Here is a 17,912-nt window from a genome sequence, read left to right on the forward strand (position 1 = left end):
TTTAATTGAGTTAACAACCGGGGCAGGCTATTTTGCATCCCGATAACGGGACTAAGTTTGTCATTTAAGGCATGACCAATCACACTGACATCCAGATCATACAATTATATTTTTACTCAATAAAGTACTGTTTCCTTGCATGAATTATAAGATGTGTTCAATAAAGGTGGAGTGCCTCCCTCCCTCCTCTCGCAGCGAGAGTAATTACACAAACACAGTCGACGTGCTTAAGAAAAGCAGAGGGATTCATAATAAGGCTGTGGTCCCTCCCCCCTTCCTGCCTGTCAAGGTATTGGGTGATAGAGGTAGACTGTAGGGCTGCTCACTCTTAGTCGCCTAATCGGTCGTTTTGGTCTTAGTCAACTTAGATTTCTTTAGTCGATTAGTCACATTTTATGCTTTTTTTCATGCTGAATTACTTATTTCCAAGAAACGTACGGGCACATCTCTGGTAAACACAAGAATTAAAGTGGTGCTTTTGCATGACTCTTTGCGGAGAAACTCAGATTTACAGATCTGTCGATTAAATCAACTAATCAATTAGTCGATACAGTTGAATGAGTGTTAGTCGACTAAGAATTTCTTCAATCGAGCACAGCCCTAGTAGACTGACATACAGCGTAACCAATCAGAGAGCCAGAGTAAGCAGCTACACATTTAGGCACTGTAAGGGAGTGAGGGAAGCTGGTTGAAGACACTTTGTGTACTGCTTATGTAACAACGTTATTAATAATCTACTCGTTCTGAGAACAAATAAGCTGTGTCGCTATCCTTCCGGTGCGCCAGTCACATTACACACACACACACAGCCATTTCATCCATTGTTAAAGCAACACCAAAGCACTTTTCCACTTCGGTCCCCCTACAGGTTGGAAGTAAAAGGTCCATTACTGTTACCATTACCATTATTCTTATGTCTCATTCGAACTACAGATCCACCACCTGATCTGGCAAACTTGCATAGTGCGGTTTTAGCCGGTAGAGGGCCGCAAAGCGAATGCAGAAGTGCCGTTCACCCTGTTACGAGTTGATGAACCACTGAAACCATTTTGGAAAGATTATTTTAAGGTACAAAAGATTTGTTGGTGTTGCTTTAATATAAAAACATTGTCTTGTGCATCTTTAAGACGGCTATAATCATGAAAATCATATACCGTACTTTATATATAGCAGGGCTGCACGATTTTCAGAATAAAAGTCATATTGCGATTTACAATATTGCGATTGCGATGTCATTTGACATGTGTAGGTCTCAACTTAAACATACACATTAAATGAGCGTGAAAAGAAATACATAAACAAAAAATGTGCAATACTTTTTTTAAATAACTTAATATTTTACAAAATGAAATAACAAAAAATCTTTTCAAAATAGACAGATTCAACGCAGGAGTCATAAAACAGCCCTAACTGAGAGCGAGAATCATAGGTGTGTTGTTGAGTGGCGTCAGTGAGCGATTGGTCAAGCAATGAGGGAGAGCGACTGAGAGCAGTGATCAGAGAGTCAGCGTAGACAGAGAAGCGAGAGGAAAAGAAAAAAAAAAAGAGACCACAAAGGAGACGGAAAGCGAGTTAACAGTGAACAATAAAACAACGAGCTTCTGAAGACACGGTGGCTTCATCGGTTGTTGATGCTGCCAGTAAAGTGGCGGCTGTTCCAACGCTGGGAGACTGCAGTGCACACAGAGACTAGAATGTCTCTAGAAATTGCTCATTTGTTGCGGTTATGTAATCACACATATGATGTGATGTGACATCGCGATGGCGATTAGATTAATCGTGAAGCCCTATATCAGACTTAAAAGCATATACAGTACTGTATATATAGTTTATAGTACATCATATTGCATAGTGTTAACCTTTTAGATAATTATGTGTGGCAACCAATTAGGGCTGGGCGATATGGAGAAAATCAAATATCCCGATATTTTTGACAAAATACTTCGATATCGATGCCGCAACGATATTGTAGTGCTGACTATTGGTGCTTTCACAAAATATTTACACAATGAGAGTTTTGATAAATAATCATCAGTAATGTGGATATAATGACTAAGTGGGTAAAGGTAAATAATAGAACAGTTACAACATTCTGGTAAGTTCAGAAAATGACATCACTTTACAGTAATGTAGTCTTTAAAACCAGGAAAAGACAAAATATATGCTATATTACGACATCCAAAATCTAAGACGATATATATAGTCTCATATCACGATATCGATATAATATCAATATATTGCCCAGCTCTACAACCAATACAGCTTTCCACTGACCATTATTATTATTATTATGAAAAAGAGATTCTTTTTCACAAACACTAACCAACACATGACTTTACTTTATGTCCCATGTGAGCAAGCCACAAAGCTCTTTCTCCAGAATAATCACGCGCTGAGAGGCCCTTGACAGATCTCAAGGATCCAAGTCTGCACATTTCCCCCCGCTGAAGCATTAGAAGAATTCAGACTCCATTAAAGAGTATTATCCAGGCAGGAGGTGCAGAGCTCTCAGACATTAGTAATCACTCCACCTGCCTCTCAAGGATGGCAAAAAAAAAAAATAACATTATGCAAAAGGAGACTGATGTAAGAATTTAAATATGAGAATAGGAGGCGAGCCGGAAAAGTAAGGAAGATGCAACATTCAAAGTTGTACAAACAAATGACAAGAAAGATCACACGGCAAAGTGCACACAGGCACAGGATGGCAGTCAACCTGAAACTAGGGCTGCACGATATCAAGGGAACATGTAACTGCGACTGTGATATTGGAGGGAATGATCATTTTTGTATCATTACTCTACGCCCCCCCCCCCTCCCCCTAAACGCTCAATTGTCATTTCCCTTCAGTACTACGTCTGGGTTTGCCGTATAGTCTCGGGGGGTTTCTCCGGCCAAATCTTCGGCGGTCCAATCAGCGAACAGAGGGAGTGGCTGAGAACGGTGACGCCGAGGCCGTGCGCTAGAGTCGCGGCGGAGAAAGATGCGAGCGAAGCCATTCGGTCCGTTGTGGCAACGCCGGCGAATATCCAGAAGTTAAAGCCCGAGCAAAATTTTTGCAACTGCTTACCAATAAAAGACTTCCACTGATTTGCCAGTAAAATACATTTATTTTGGAGTAAGTAAGCAGTAAGTTTTTAAATAAATACTGCTTTATTTTACATGAAAAAGCCCGGTAAAACTGGAAAATCACCATTGAATAGGACTTTTTTTTTTCTCACTTATCTGTGAAACAATCATGTGCCCAGTTTTAACTCCACCCCTCAAAGAATCAGAATTGATAATTGATAAGAACCGGAATTCAAAGGACGAATCGGGATTGGAATCAGAATTGTTAAAGAGGCGCTGTGCAGTTTTGGCCATTTCTTCGCGGTTTTCTCGCAGGTTTCTCTATAGAGCCCCCCCCCTACAGCTTCAGAATAGATATTTGGCAGCTCCTATGTTTACTCGTTTCTGACTCTTCGCTCGGTCAATCTGCCGTTTCCTCTTTCTCTGTTCCTCCGACAGTGCTTTCCGAGCTTTCAGCTTCTTTTTTGCCCGGCTCAGCCATGACGATAGTGTGAAAAACGCCATCGCTACCTTGTAAGCCGGTTCCTGAATGGGCGTATGTGTGCAGTGCCGTAAGGCCACTCGTTACATCGTGAGACCTGATATCACACAATCCTTCCTGACCTCCTAAAGCTGCAAGGGTGGTTTTTCTGCTCACAGGCGCTAGGGGGGAGCGAGACGACCACTATTCAACTCGAAAAAAAAAAGTCATATAACCATTCCAATGACTCTGAAGCTGTTCAGTTAAGGTAAATTAAGCTGAAAGAACTTCATAGTTCCCCTTTAAGGTCAAGTGTCCAAACCTAATCAGAAGGCTCCTGTCAGGTAAAGTTAGGAACAGGAAAGTAGGAGTGAAAGTCCAAACGACGAGGACTCCTTTGCACGGGAGCTTCGAATCTACTCAGCTAAACACAGCAAGTCGTCCGCAAAATCTAGACGAGTACTGTGATGTCGACAAAGTTTGTTTGATTGTGGGGACTGGCACAGTTTGGCCCTCCAATGCAGACCCTGCTGTGAGGTTGTAACCCTGGGAAAACAACGCAAGAGTCACTGCTGAGTATTCGAATGCCTAGGTACCCGTATATACAGTTTGTGCCTGTCTCTCGCAGTTCTTCTTGAAGACCACCTTGTAATCGCCGTCAGTGTGGGCAAAGGCTCTACATCAGGGGTGTCAAACTCATTTTAGTTCACGGGCCACATCCCCCTAATTTGATCACAAGAGGGCCAGAGCAGTAAACCTCTCCAGAAAGATCAGAAACTTCATCGCTTTTGGAACCAAAATTTGGCCCCCCGAAAGCTTTTTTTTTCCGGTGCCATAAAAGTAGCGCCGTCCGGGGCCCAGCCCTACCTCTGCTCTACACGTGACAGACATGTACCATCTTATGGCGTTTTTCCATTATTATAGATTTTAGTATCGCCTCAGCGTGGCTGGTCATCATAGTGACTGCCGTGGGCGTGGCATTTCCCCCAATGATTTCCCCCGACTCATTTCCTGGTTCTCCTTCTCCGTAAACAACATGAAATCAACAAGATAGTTAACTTTTCCTGCTCCAGATTTCCCACCGTGGTCAGAAAGAACAGGGCAAGAAAGAACTATATGACTCTAGAGTCACTACTCGCTGCGGAGCTAATCGCCGGCACTCACACACACACACACACACACACACACACACACACACACACACACACACACACACACACACACACACACACACACACACACACACACACACACACACACACACACACACACACACACACACACACACACACACACACACACACACACACACACACACACACACAGAGAAAGCTCTGTGTGGAGCATCCGGCAGCGAAAAAACACCGCTGGCTAAACTATTTAAAAAAGCTGTCTGTCGCTAGCAATGCAGTGATCAGTGACGATTCTTTCCGACCAATCAGCAGCCTGCAGGGTTTCACGTCACCTTCTCGGCTCGCCTCAGCTCCGTTGGAACCTCGACTAAGGAGGTACTAAAAAAAAGTACCTGTTAGCTGGTACCAGGGACATTTTTTTGTAATGGAAAACCAAAAAAGGCGAGTAGAGTCTAGGCGAGGCGAGTAGGTACCATGTAATGGAAAAGCGCCAATATTTTTCTAAGCCCACTCCTTCTCCTCCTCTGTGTGAGCGGTTTCCTTTTTGTGAGGGCAAAACAAGTCCAGGTTGGCTTACCTCTCTGTCCATGCTGTCCAGGTCCTCCTTGCATAGCATGTATAGAGGCATGCTTTCGGACATGCTCGGCTGCCGTTTCCGACGAGACGGCCCCGGCTGCTCGTCGTCTTGGCTGGACCCCGCCGCGTCGTCTTGCTGACTCGGTGAAGTCCCCCTGTGGTAAAGTAACCCACAAATCAGTGGAAAACTCCAGGGCTGGGACGCTACGCTATTGTCCCGATTCGATTCGTTCACGATACATGGGTGCTGATTTGATATGTACTGCGATTTTCATATATTGCGATTCTAGAAGTATTGCGATTCGATAGTATTGGGATTTTCTTTTCCTTCTTTAACAAAAACTTAAGTTGAATGATAAACTTCTAGAGACAATGTATAATGAGACATTTCTATAAGAAATTACTGTTTTCTAAGAAGGATGCACATCACATGTCAGTCAGTCAGTCAGACATTTATTTCATTTGTAATGTATTACATAACATGGATTTTCAGCATTTTCAGCTTTCGCTTTGTTTTGCTGGAAACGGATATGATGTAGTCGCCGTCAGCAGTACCGTATATACAGAAAATATTTAGCTGAATAATTGTTAAAACAAAATGTAAAAATTATAAATATTTTAGGATAAATAATCAGATTTAACATTGTCAAAAAAATTAAAATAAAAAAATCACGATACGTACAATGTTTGACTTTTGCCCCCACCCCTATAAAACTCTTAGGGCCCTATCTGGCACCCGGCGTAGCGCAAAGCCCGACGCAAGTGTCTTTGCTAGTCCAAGACCGACGCAGTTGTCAATTTCTCGTCCAGCGGCCGCGTCGTTTAAATAGCATATGCACCTGCACCCATCTTTGCGCCCATGGGCGTGCTGGTCTTACAGGGAGGTGTGTTCAGGTGCATTCTTGGCCTATTGCTATCTTGAGGCAGCTGGAAGTGATTGTGCCGTTGACCGACAAAAACCTGGTCTAAAGTCAATAACGTAGCATTTCATTGTTATTTTTAACAGTGAATTAGTAAAATGTGCCTAGGCTTATGCACAGCGCGCGCACACCATGCTTGTTACACACACACACACACACACACACACACACACACACACACACACACACACACACACACACACACACAGCGACGCGCAGCAGCACACAAACATTCAAAAGATTAAAAAGAAAAACATTACTGTGCAAATCCCAAATCATAATAGCAATGTGCCGAGGTCCAAACGCGCCTGGCTTTTAAAGGGAATGGGAGATGAGACTCTTGATTGGTTTATTGCATGTTACCCCCAAAACACACCTATGAATTAATGAAGACACTAAGTACAACCCTTTTGAACCATGCGCCTGGCGCACGGACCCTTTTTTCCGTCGTCAAACTAGCAAAAGTGGATTGGGACACGCCCTAATCACGCTTAGATCCTTAAAATAGGGCCCTATGAATGTAACCTGCCCCAGTGGAGCTAAACACATGGACTAACTAGCTAGTTGGCTAAATAGACAGAATTAAGATATCAGATTTTGTTTTATTTGAGCAGGGTAGTGACCTCTACTGTCTCTATCTCCACTATCAACATTAGTGGGGGGTAGGGGTTTCCATTCTGTGTCACTTAATCTATCCCTCAATTAATAAACAAAATTGAATAAACTGACAAATCAACTGAGTCAATCAATAAATGTGATTGTATCTCTGAAAATGAATAGGTATTCACATTGTTCTATGAAAGAGGTAAGAGATCCCTACTTCTACCTTGTTTATGTGTTCTACTTTTAAATGCATACTTGTGTTACAATAGTCTTCACAGAAATTTGCAAAAATGACATAATCAGCACATTTCTTCACAACAGACAATTTGCGGATGTGTAGCGCAGGGTGACCGAGCGAAGGTTAAGGCTGGAAAGCAACAATGGGAAGTGTGAAGGCTGTATCTCTAGAACGAGGGCTCATTAGATGGAAAACCTTATGCAAGTGGGAAGAGGAGGGTTCCGTGCTTCCTCTTGGCAGTGCTTAATTGAACACAACTTCTTTGATGATTAAATCTAACTTTATGCAACTCCCTGAAAACACCAGTGCCTTTAATCCATGAATTATGTGTGCCGATGTTATGCTTGTGACTATTAATTACAAAGAATCATCACAGATATGTTGAATATTCACTTCAAAACATTTGAAGCCACCGTGACTTGAGTCACAGTATCTCTTTGGCGCCTGTAAGGGAAATAACATGTGATTAGGCACATGTAATCATCTTAACTTCCCATGTAGGGCTGCACGAAATGAGGGAAAATATGCAATATGTGATGACGTTGAACATTGCAATAATATTACTTGCGATAAATAAACAGATATTAAAGTGTACTCAGTTCTCCATTACTTCTGCTTTCAGTATTCTGCTAAAATACAACAAAGTGCCTGTTGAACTTTTTTTGAAAACATTTCCAAAATTCTTTCATTGAACAAATTGAACGTTGAATTGAATATAAAAAGCACCACTCAAAAAAGAACAGTTACATTTTCAAGTGCCGTTTTCAACCAATATTTTCTTTCATCTAACACAAAAAAAACATCTGTGTCTTTCGCGATATGTCGCTACAAACTATACACATGTAATTTATACAAGTGTTTTTTTTTTTTACTTTCCAATAAGTACCGCTATACTGCCATCAGTTAGTGAGAAAACAAGCCATTGACAATTAGCAATGTAGTTAAACTGTAGAAGAAGAAGAAGAAGAAGAAGAAGAAGAAGAAGAAGTCTTTTTCAGTCAGTGGATAACGGCCTTACACTAACCTGTTGAAATGTACGCACTACACAAGTGAGTACATAGTGTACCCAGTGCACTACATGTAGGTATCCGACTTGAGACACACTACAAGTTTTTCCCTTAGTTGTACAGTATAAAGCAGGGTGGATTTTATTGTGCTCTTATTTACGACCCAGAGTGCAGATGTAAATAAAAAATACAACACAAGTTTGAAGGCTCGTTTGGGAGCGACGATAAACAGTCCCTGCCACCCAATGCTGTAAATTATCCATACTATAAAAAGGTTAGGTGGGGGAGGAGGGGGGTTATTGTGCCTCAGATGGTAGCTGAAGACGCTGCATGTCTCCACCAAGAGTAATTCATAACGTAGTGTAGCACTACACCAACAGCTGTTTAAGTTCACGGAGGAGAGAGGGGTGGAAATCAGGCCTAGCGAAATAAATACTTTTTTTAATTTAAAGTGCTCATATTATGCTCATTTTCAGGTTCATAATTGTATTTAGAGGTTATATCAGAATAGGTTTACATTGTTTCAGTTTCAAAAAAAAAACACCATATTGTTGTTGTACTGCCCATTGCTGCAGCTCCTCTTTTCACCCTGTGTGTTGAGCTCTCCGTTTTAGCTACAGAGTGAGACATCTCACTTCTGTTCCATCTTCCATCGAAGGACTACTAGCCAGTCAGAAGCAGAGTGTGAGGGCGTGCCCTGCTAGCAGCTAGGCGAGCATTATAACGTGTTACAAAGTGACCACGTTTGTCTCTGAAGTAAAGGCTGGACTACAATAGAGCTGTTTGGAGCAGTTTGTGAACAGTGTTTTCTGTTGGAGATGGTAAGTCCCTTTGGGGGGGGGACTTTGTTAACTTATTACATACACACAAAAAGATATATAACACAATAAAGGAAAGGGAAAAAGCCAAAAAGCATAATATGAGCACTTTACGATCTGTTATAAGCCATTATGCAGTCAATACTCAACAAAGAATCACAAATAGCATTACTCTCTCTCATTACTCTAATTATTTTGTCATATCATCAAGAATATCATTATTGCAGATGCTGTACACCCTTAAATATTGTGATATTATTTGGTGCCATATTGCCCACCCCTAATTAGCATGTATGAAATTCCTGTCGATTGCCAGCTGCAGAAGAATAAGTTGTATATCAGTATTTCATCATTATGTTGCACTGCTCCAAATCGGTTCCTACCTGAGACAAGACTGCTCTCTGTGATCAGAGTGCATCACAGACCCCGACGCCTGGAGGTAGGATGAGGGCCGAGGCGCCTGAGGGCCCCTGCGGATCAGCTTCCCTGTGACGGGGTCGTAGGTCCGAACCTCCGGGGCTGCAGGTTGAGGTCTGGGCTGGATGGGAGCTGGGTGGAAAATATGCTTCTGCAGGGAACCCTGCATGTCAGGTAATGCTGCTGGACTGTTACTCCTGCAAAAAGACAAGGAAAAAAAAAAATCTTCTGATTTTTATGTATTGCGGTTAATATGTTCACAATATCTGTATTAGTTTCTAAGTTATCAGTTCCCATCTGCTAGGTTTGAGATGGTGTTAGTATGAAATCATGACAGACATTATGTCAGGACACTTTACAGAGTAGGTCTAGACCTAGACATTTTTTTCCACAGCGTCAAGGAAAAAAACAGGCAGAAACCTCAGACAGAGCCTGGCTCTTGGTGGGCATCTGCCACAACCGGTTGGGTGGGTGGGTGGGTGAGAGAGAGAGAGAGAGAGAGAGAGAGAGAGAGAGAGAGAGAGAGAGAGAGAGAGAGAGAGAGAGAGAGATACATTTTGAGGGACATGCAGATAATACTTTTGCAATTATATCAATTATTCTGTTTACTTGTATTATTTTATCAGATGTATTTACTCCTTGTTGTTGTTGTTTGCATGTACTTACGGTTTGGCAACACAGAGGTATTGATTTTGTCATGCCAATAAAGCAAAATGAAATTGAAAATTGAAGTCGAGAGAGAGAAAAATAAAGAGAAAGAGACAATATTGTTATTTCTGACATTCATGCCAATAAAGCAATTTGAATTGAAAATTGAGAGAGAGAGAGAAATAGAGAGAGAGAGAGAGAGAGAGAGAGAGAATTGATTTATATAGTTAAGATAATATTGTGTTAATGTTCATATGACTGTTTATTGTGTTCTGTACAAATACTTGGAAAAATTGTATATTGATGCTTTGGCAACATTGTTATTGAAACTTATATGACAATAAAGCCCCTTTGAATAGAGAGAGAGAGACAGACAGGGAGAGAGAGAGAGAGAGAGAGAGAGAGAGAGAGAGAGAGAGAGAGAGAAATACCCAACTACAATGACTCATAATAATTATAGCAGTGGGGACATGATGAACAGTGGCAATTACAGTAACCGTAAAGATAATAGAACTATGACTTCAAATAACAGTAGCAGTAGCAGTGGGCGTCGAGCAGGATCACGGCAGCAGCTGCAGCCACGATCCAGGTGCCACCACAATCTCAGTAAAGCTCTCCTTTACCTCGGCGTCTTGGAATAGTCCTCCTTTAGTGGGTACAGCTGCTCCTCCACCCTCTCCCAGCGCTCCAGACAGCTCCACAGCCAGTCGGGGTTGACAACAAAGAGGTGCTTGCAGCCTTGGGCCTGACGAACCTTCTCTGTGCCTGGGGGGGGGGACAGGGATGAGAACAGGTTTTCACCTTACAATCAAAAACTCGTACCTAACGTAGGGCTGCACGATATGAGGAAAATATCTAATTGCAATTATTTTTGACTTGTACTGCGATTGCGATCCGATTCACGATATTGGAGGGAATGATCATTATTGTCATTTGCATCGAACAATATTAAAATTTTAAAAATGTAAATGATTATAGTGTGATTTTTTTGTAAGGATCTGTTCCAAACAAAGATTTTTTTTCTTTAGTTTGTAGGATCCGATTTGTAGGCCGGGATGTCTCTGCAGCACCACAATACTTCAATCAGAATGGTTTGACACATATTCTGCCTGTTGGATATTGCACTACACGTCTAGATTGTGATTTCAATAAAAAATAAAAAAAATAAATTAATTCATTGTTCAGCGCTAACCAAAAACACACACTCTGGGTGTGCTGAAGAAGTCAGATCAATGATCAGACCTTCTTTGCTGAAAGGGAAAATAATTGCCTGGTCTGGGAAGACTCTTTTGGAGTCACTTGCTTTTCACTCATCTGCCAATTCAATAGTTTTCTTAGAAATCAAAAAAAAAGCTGTGTTTTGTTTGGTTGAATCCACAGAGGGTAGTGTCACACACAAAGACACCAAATTAAATCTTTGAGCGTAGACGAATATTGCCCCTAGGTTGTTTTAGTCACGGATGGCTAACAATCACATAGTGTACGTTCACACATTGTCTAGGCACAGTTCCTCAAATACAGTATGTGTTGTTCTGCTTATAACAAACTGTCACAAACGGATCAAAGGGATGTTCTTTATAGTATTTTTTAATGAAGTTGGACTTTGAAGTTGATGTCTGCACAACAATAACTTGATCGCAATGTTCCATTGTAATGTAAGTGAGGTAAGAGAAAGCAAACATTATTCAGTTAGGCTCCCCAATACCATATACAGCAAACAGGGCTTAGGAGCCTACAGCCAAAATGTCAGCATGGCAACATGCTCACAAAACCAATGGTAACATGCTGATGGTTAGCAGGTAACGTTGGCCATATTCACCATCTAAGTTTAGCGTGTAGCGCTGATATCCTAAAATCGATTCCATTTCAACTCACAAGGTCCCGATTTGATTCCATTTTGATTCAATTAGGGATATTTCAGTTACAATACAAAAGTTGATTGGATATGAAAGATACTATCACAGAATTAATGCTTGTCGTTAAGAATTGGCCCCAAAGCAGTTACATAGAGACCGAAAAAAATCCACAAGTGCTTTCTTTAGTGCAGAGAGTGTGATGCCGAGACGTAACTAAAATCATACATCTGTGATGTGTATGGTTTGCCAAAATTCCGCCCAACTTTGGGGGCCTTTTTTTTGCATGACATGGATTGTTGTTTTCTTTTGAGTTTTTGAGAAAGGAGGGGCTCGGTCCAATGAAGATTTAACAAAAAGATTTCATAATGAAATGGCGTGACAAAAACAAGTTTTACGCTGCAGCGGGCTGAAATAGCTGGCTCTCCTAATGGATCCACGTCTACTCAGTCCCTCACGACCCTCCACTTGTTTACTATATTCCCCTGGACATGTGGGCGGTCCCCTTTTCCCCACGTGGATTAAAGCCATTCCCATTGGTCCTTCAATGGCACAGTGGCACGTTGCGCGCATCTCATTGGTTTTCTTCTTCGTCCAAATAAGGAGGGAGCACTTCTGAATTCTTAGGTTAATCTCGGCCATAGATCAAAGACTTTTGCATGAGGATGGGACTTCTTTTCAAGCTACAGGAATTCTTTTGTTCTAATCTAGTCGGCACGACAGCAGTGGTTGGCTCCAAGACGGACAGACAAAAGGTTTCTTCCTGCCGGGTGATAAAAGCAGGGCTGGCCCCTTGACCATTTGGAACAAAGATCGTCATGATCTAATTATCTTGAGAAACTTAGGAATCAGTATGAAACAGAAAGATATTGATTGGGTCTAACTGTATTGATACAATCCTTTCGCCTAACCCCGCTGCAGTGTACATTGTGAATACATCAAAACACATTGTTCATCTTTTTTTAAACTCAAGAGGATCCCTACGATCGTCTAGTTCCATATGATATCAATATATGACAGGGCTCGACAGTCAATATTTTATTTGGTTGTCTCCATAAATTTTAAAAACTACATTCGAGCATTGTACATTTCAGCTGTTGTGCGACCGCTTTCCACACATGCGCGTTTGCCATGAAAAGATACAGGCAATGCAATTTTCGGTTCATGTTAACAGTGCATGTTTAAATCGTCCAGTAGATACCGGATACCGGTGCCCGGTATCTACCGGACGAAATAGCAACGCGGATTCCGGTGCCTCCTCAGGGTGCCACTTAAATGTCTGTCAAAAATAGGGCTGCATTGTTAATTGCTACAGAATGCTTAGCCTATATGTCCAGATCAAAGTTGGCCTAAATAGTAACTCAAAAAAACAAATCACAACTGAGAATATGCCTCATTGTTTGTTTGTGTGAATAGAGGTGAATAAATATATTGTTTGTGTTGCAGTGAAGTGTCAGTTCTGGGGGGGGTTCGGTCCTGCCCCCACTGCTAAAAAAAAAAATCCTAAAGGAAACACTGAATCATTATCTCATGGTTTTATTATTACAGTGTGCTATGGTTACATAAGAAATGAATTGCTCCAAATATAGGCAGTTTAAAAAAAATGGCAACCGTATTGTCAATTTCGGCAACCAAAAGCTGATGCCTGATTGCCAAGCCAGCCACTTGAGCTCTGTATGAATTGATGTCTTTTAACCCAGCGCTAGGTGTTAGCATGCTAACAGACAAAATAGGCCTATACAAAGTACAACATCTGTTGGAGATATATCTAACTGTTGTTGAGATATGTCACTCGTTTTAACAGTGTTCGACCAAGAGGCCAGCATCACCATGCACAGAGCCAAAAACAAAACTAGACATCCTTTATGTCATCAGTCTGTCAGAGAATGATATCTTTATGTGTGTCCATCTACGAGCTGGCAGTCATGCAGGACATGAAGAGGTCACTTAACAGGCTTGGATTGGTGGAAAGACTGAAGTAAGAGGGCAACGAGGAGTTGCAAGAGGCGGGATGGTTTACGGTTCCAATTTTGTAAAGAAAGTGTAAATAAGAAAAAGAGTACGTTTTTGGCTGCAGTTTCTAATAATTCTGCCCTTAGAAAGTTAAAATGGGTCAACACAAAGGAAAATGGAATATGCAGAGATTGAAGGCATGCTGCTTTGAAAAAGCCGTATTATATCTGTGACCAATCATCTAAGGAACACTGTGTGAACGATAATAGTAAAGAAAACCGATGATTTTTTTTTTTTTTGTGAATTCGACGAGGTGTGCTTTTTTAAAAAGGTTGTTTTCAGCAGCTCTTTCCAGACTGAATGAGTGACTGCTCATATTAGCCTGGTTTCAGCTTCGGATGATTGGTCTCTCCTTCTGATGTACAAGACGAGTGATTGCAAAGTGCTGCTCCCAGCGGGGCTAGCGCCCAGGGGACAGTGCCACTTCCCGTGCTTGTTTTCAGAAAGTAAAGTGAATTGGCAGCAATTGGGGCTGAAGGATTAATCAAATTCAAATCGATACAGCAACGTAAAAGAACACAATTTTCAAAGCGCAAAAGCAGCAATTACGTTTTAATGGAACACCATCTAACCAACCAGTGGACCGGAAAGACCTGGCCACATGGGCTTATCACACTCACACACACACACACACACACACACACACACACACACACACACACACACACACACACACACACACACACACACACACACACACACACACACACACACACACACACACACACACACACACACACACACACACACACACACACACACACACACACACACACACACACACACAGCTTTGATGCTGATTACTGTGTGAAAATGGCCAAAGGCCGATTTAATGTTTAAAGTCACGTTTCCCTACCATAATAGGGCTTAGACGCAGCACCCAATCCTTTTTGGGCACCCTCTAAGCCGAATGTGTGTAACATCATATAACTAACTAAATCACTTACCTCAGATCTCATAATTGTAGTTGGTCCCCAGTGGACTTTTGTCTTTAAGCTTTTTGAGTGTTATACATTTATTATCTGCTATAGCTTTTCAAACGTTTTAGACACAGATATGGTAGTTATCATAATAATAATAATAATAATAATAATAATAATAATACTAGTCCAAAATGATGTAAAATTGCTTTTTTTTGTTGTTGAAAACTTTACCTAATTTTCTTGAGGGAGGACCCCTGAACCCCCAGCCAAATACATGCACCAAAGTCTTATACAAACCTTGGGAAAACACTGTATTACATTGGTATAAGAGTATCGAGGAAGAGAGAGAGAGAGAGAGAGAGAGAGAGAGAGAGAGAGAGAGAGAGAGAGAGAGACAGAGAGACAGAGAGAGAGAGAGATGATGGATGCCCTGAGAGCAGACAGGTATTGGCAATTGGAGACAGAGGAGAAATTAGTTTTAAAAGTTGTCAGGTGATAGAAAAATGAACGGTGTAAGTTTAAGTTAAGTATGCTGCAGCTCATCCAGACCACATAAAGTTCCCGCCTCTTGCTTCCCAACTGCTGGGTGAAGGGATTGGAGTTGGCCCAAACGAGCATTAATTCCCTGACTAGGGATGGGCATTTGAAGCAAAAATACTATTCGATATTCACTGGGAACTACTCAACTAGTTTTCTCAGCCTCAGCATAATCATAATCTTGGGTCTTACGAGTGCAGAACTAGCCTCCATAAAACACATTTTTCACCAGCTTTTTTTTATTAAAATAAACAAACTGTCTGCAGTGTTCTCATGGATCTATAATGTCAGAATGCAGTGAACTGTGTTTCTGTCGATCAACTGGGGCCTAATTACAGAGAAGGAGCAGTCTCAAGGAACTATGCAGGAATCAATTTAAAAATAAAGCTATACTATTTAAGGCTGCATTGTTAATGTTTTGGCCGGTAGTGTGCAGGAGAACTTCCAAACAAGCAAACAGGTAAGGAGCACCGAGATCCACAACTGGTTTCTGACGCAAACCGACAACAATACCATCTCAGCTATCAGGGTTTCCCGCAGCACTTTGCAGCTAAGGCGGCCGCCTAAGCAACACACGCACATATACACACATATGAGCGATATCCGCCGTGTCTCCCTTTCATTCCAAACCACACAGTTGACAACCTGCAGGTGGAGGCGGTGGAGACCGGCTCGGACACAAACGCCACGGGCCGCGAGTCAAAGCCCTACAATGCACAGAACATTTACCGGTCCAAGCCTACAGCTGTCTGCGGACACAGACTGCGGAAAATGTGTCAGAGCCTAGTGGACAGGTGGACTGAGACTCCGTTTCCTGCTCGTCGGTGAACGGTTAATGATCGGTTAACATTTCATTTAATGGGGCTTTCTTTTGGAAGGCTGGCTGCCAAAAACTGCCACTTACTAACTAATTAATTAGCCTGAGGTAAACACTAAATATCAGTAAACCGAAGTGACGGGTGGCTGGCGTCTGTTGTGTGGGCCAGTGTGTGTGTGTGTGTGTGTGTGTGTGTGTGTGTGTGTGTGAAAAAGTAGCCGCACCTTCGCCAAAATGAAGACTGAAAAACTATGACTGAGAACTATTTTGGTACAAACATTTACTCACCATGTGGCAGATAGCCACACAGATATAGATAGATGTAATGTATTAATTATATATTATTATTTCAATTTAATATTTAGTGTTTAAGAAATAATTGTTAAATGTAGTACAGAGTCTGTAGTCACAAACAATGATGTCTTCCCATCCACTGCTTAATTATCAGCATAAAAAAAAAAAGTTAAAATTATAATCATTTCAGATTTTCATAAAATCAAACTGCATTTTTTCTGCAATATTTATGCAATGCATTTACATTCTGTAATTACATCTCAATAAAATGAGCTTGGCGGAGTCTGCTATTCCTGCACTGGATTCAGAATGCCTACCTCCTCACGGGGGATTCAAAAGGAAAAAATGCAAAACGTATAATTACAATTTTATCTCAGTGATATCAGCCTCCCTGTTTACCGTTCACCCTCTTTATACCAGCGATGTATTCAGTTACTGCTAATACAAACAAACATTTCCTGCTGCTGCTGCTTCTGCCAGGAATTGAACCAAGACCTCACCTCACCTAGTGTTACACCCTGTAGTCAGACAGTATGTTAACCAGAGCTCATCACAATGGAATGGCTGACTTCTGAGATACATTAATTGCGATGACAGTGTATTCAATCTCAATTATCTCTGCTCAAAGTTTTGACAAGGCTCAGACTCAGACACACAAATCTGCCAATATGCCAGTAAGCCTGGCCGGCATTTAAACGAGCCTTGCACGATCCTTCTTGAATTCTAGCCTGATTAGCAAAGCATGTGATTGATCAGCCATGTCCTGATTCCAGCACATGGCTACTAAAAAAAAAAAAAAAAAAAAAAATGCCTCAACTGTATTCAGTAAAATGAACTAAAATGATAATGTGCATGTCAGTAGGGATGTGCTCGATTGAGAAAGAAATTGTTAGTCGACTAACACTCATTCAATTGCATTGACTAATCGATTAGTTGATTTAATCGACAGATCTGTAAATCTGAGTTACTCCGCAAAGAGTCATGCAACAGCACCACTTTAATTCTTGTGTTTACCAGAGATGTGCTCGTACGTTTCTTGGAAATAAGTCATTCAGCATGAAAAAAAAAGCATAAAACATGACTAATCGACTAAAGAAATCTAAGTTGACTAAGACCAAAACGACCGATTAGTCGACTAATCGACTAAGAGGGAACAGCCCTACATGTCATTTTTTTTTTTTTGAGATTATTTTTTGGCCTTTAATGCCTTTAGTTGAGTTTAGACATGAAAGGGGAGAGAGAGAGAGGGGGAACTGGCTTCCTGTTGAATCCAGGATTGAGTTTAAAATCCTTCTCTTGACCTACAAAGCTCTAAATGGTCTAGCACCATCATATCTAGAAGAGCTCCTAATACCCTATTGTCCCACTAGAGCACTGCGCTCCCAGAATGCAGTTACTGGTGGTACCTAGAGTCTCTAAAAGTAGAATGGGAGCCAGAGCCTTCAGTTATCAGGCTCCTCTCCTATGGAACCAGCTCCCGATCTGGGTTCGGGGGGCAGAAACTGTAATCGCTTTCAAGAATGAACTTAAAACTCTTCTATTTGATAAAGCTTATAGTTAGGGAATGAGGAGTTGCAGTGTTCACC

The 17,912-nt window shown here is 41.4% G+C and overlaps 1 protein-coding gene across 4 annotated transcripts in view; it reads right to left on the reverse strand.

Annotated features, from left to right (window-relative positions):
- ctdp1 (CTD (carboxy-terminal domain, RNA polymerase II, polypeptide A) phosphatase, subunit 1) overlaps nt 1–17,912 on the reverse strand; it is a 110,814-nt gene that overhangs the window by 71,290 nt on the left and 21,612 nt on the right. For all 4 annotated transcript variants that reach the window (XM_028598324.1, XM_028598325.1, XM_028598322.1 and 1 more), the window contains exons 10-12: nt 10,513–10,654; nt 9,208–9,438; nt 5,240–5,393 (exon numbers count right to left, since the gene is read on the reverse strand). In XM_028598324.1, coding sequence (XP_028454125.1) covers nt 5,240–5,393; nt 9,208–9,438; nt 10,513–10,654 — 527 coding nt within the window. The remainder of the gene's footprint in view (nt 1–5,239; nt 5,394–9,207; nt 9,439–10,512; nt 10,655–17,912) is intronic.

Source organism: Perca flavescens, chromosome 14, assembly GCF_004354835.1.
Source record: "Perca flavescens isolate YP-PL-M2 chromosome 14, PFLA_1.0, whole genome shotgun sequence".
Lineage (NCBI taxonomy): Eukaryota > Metazoa > Chordata > Actinopteri > Perciformes > Percidae > Perca > Perca flavescens.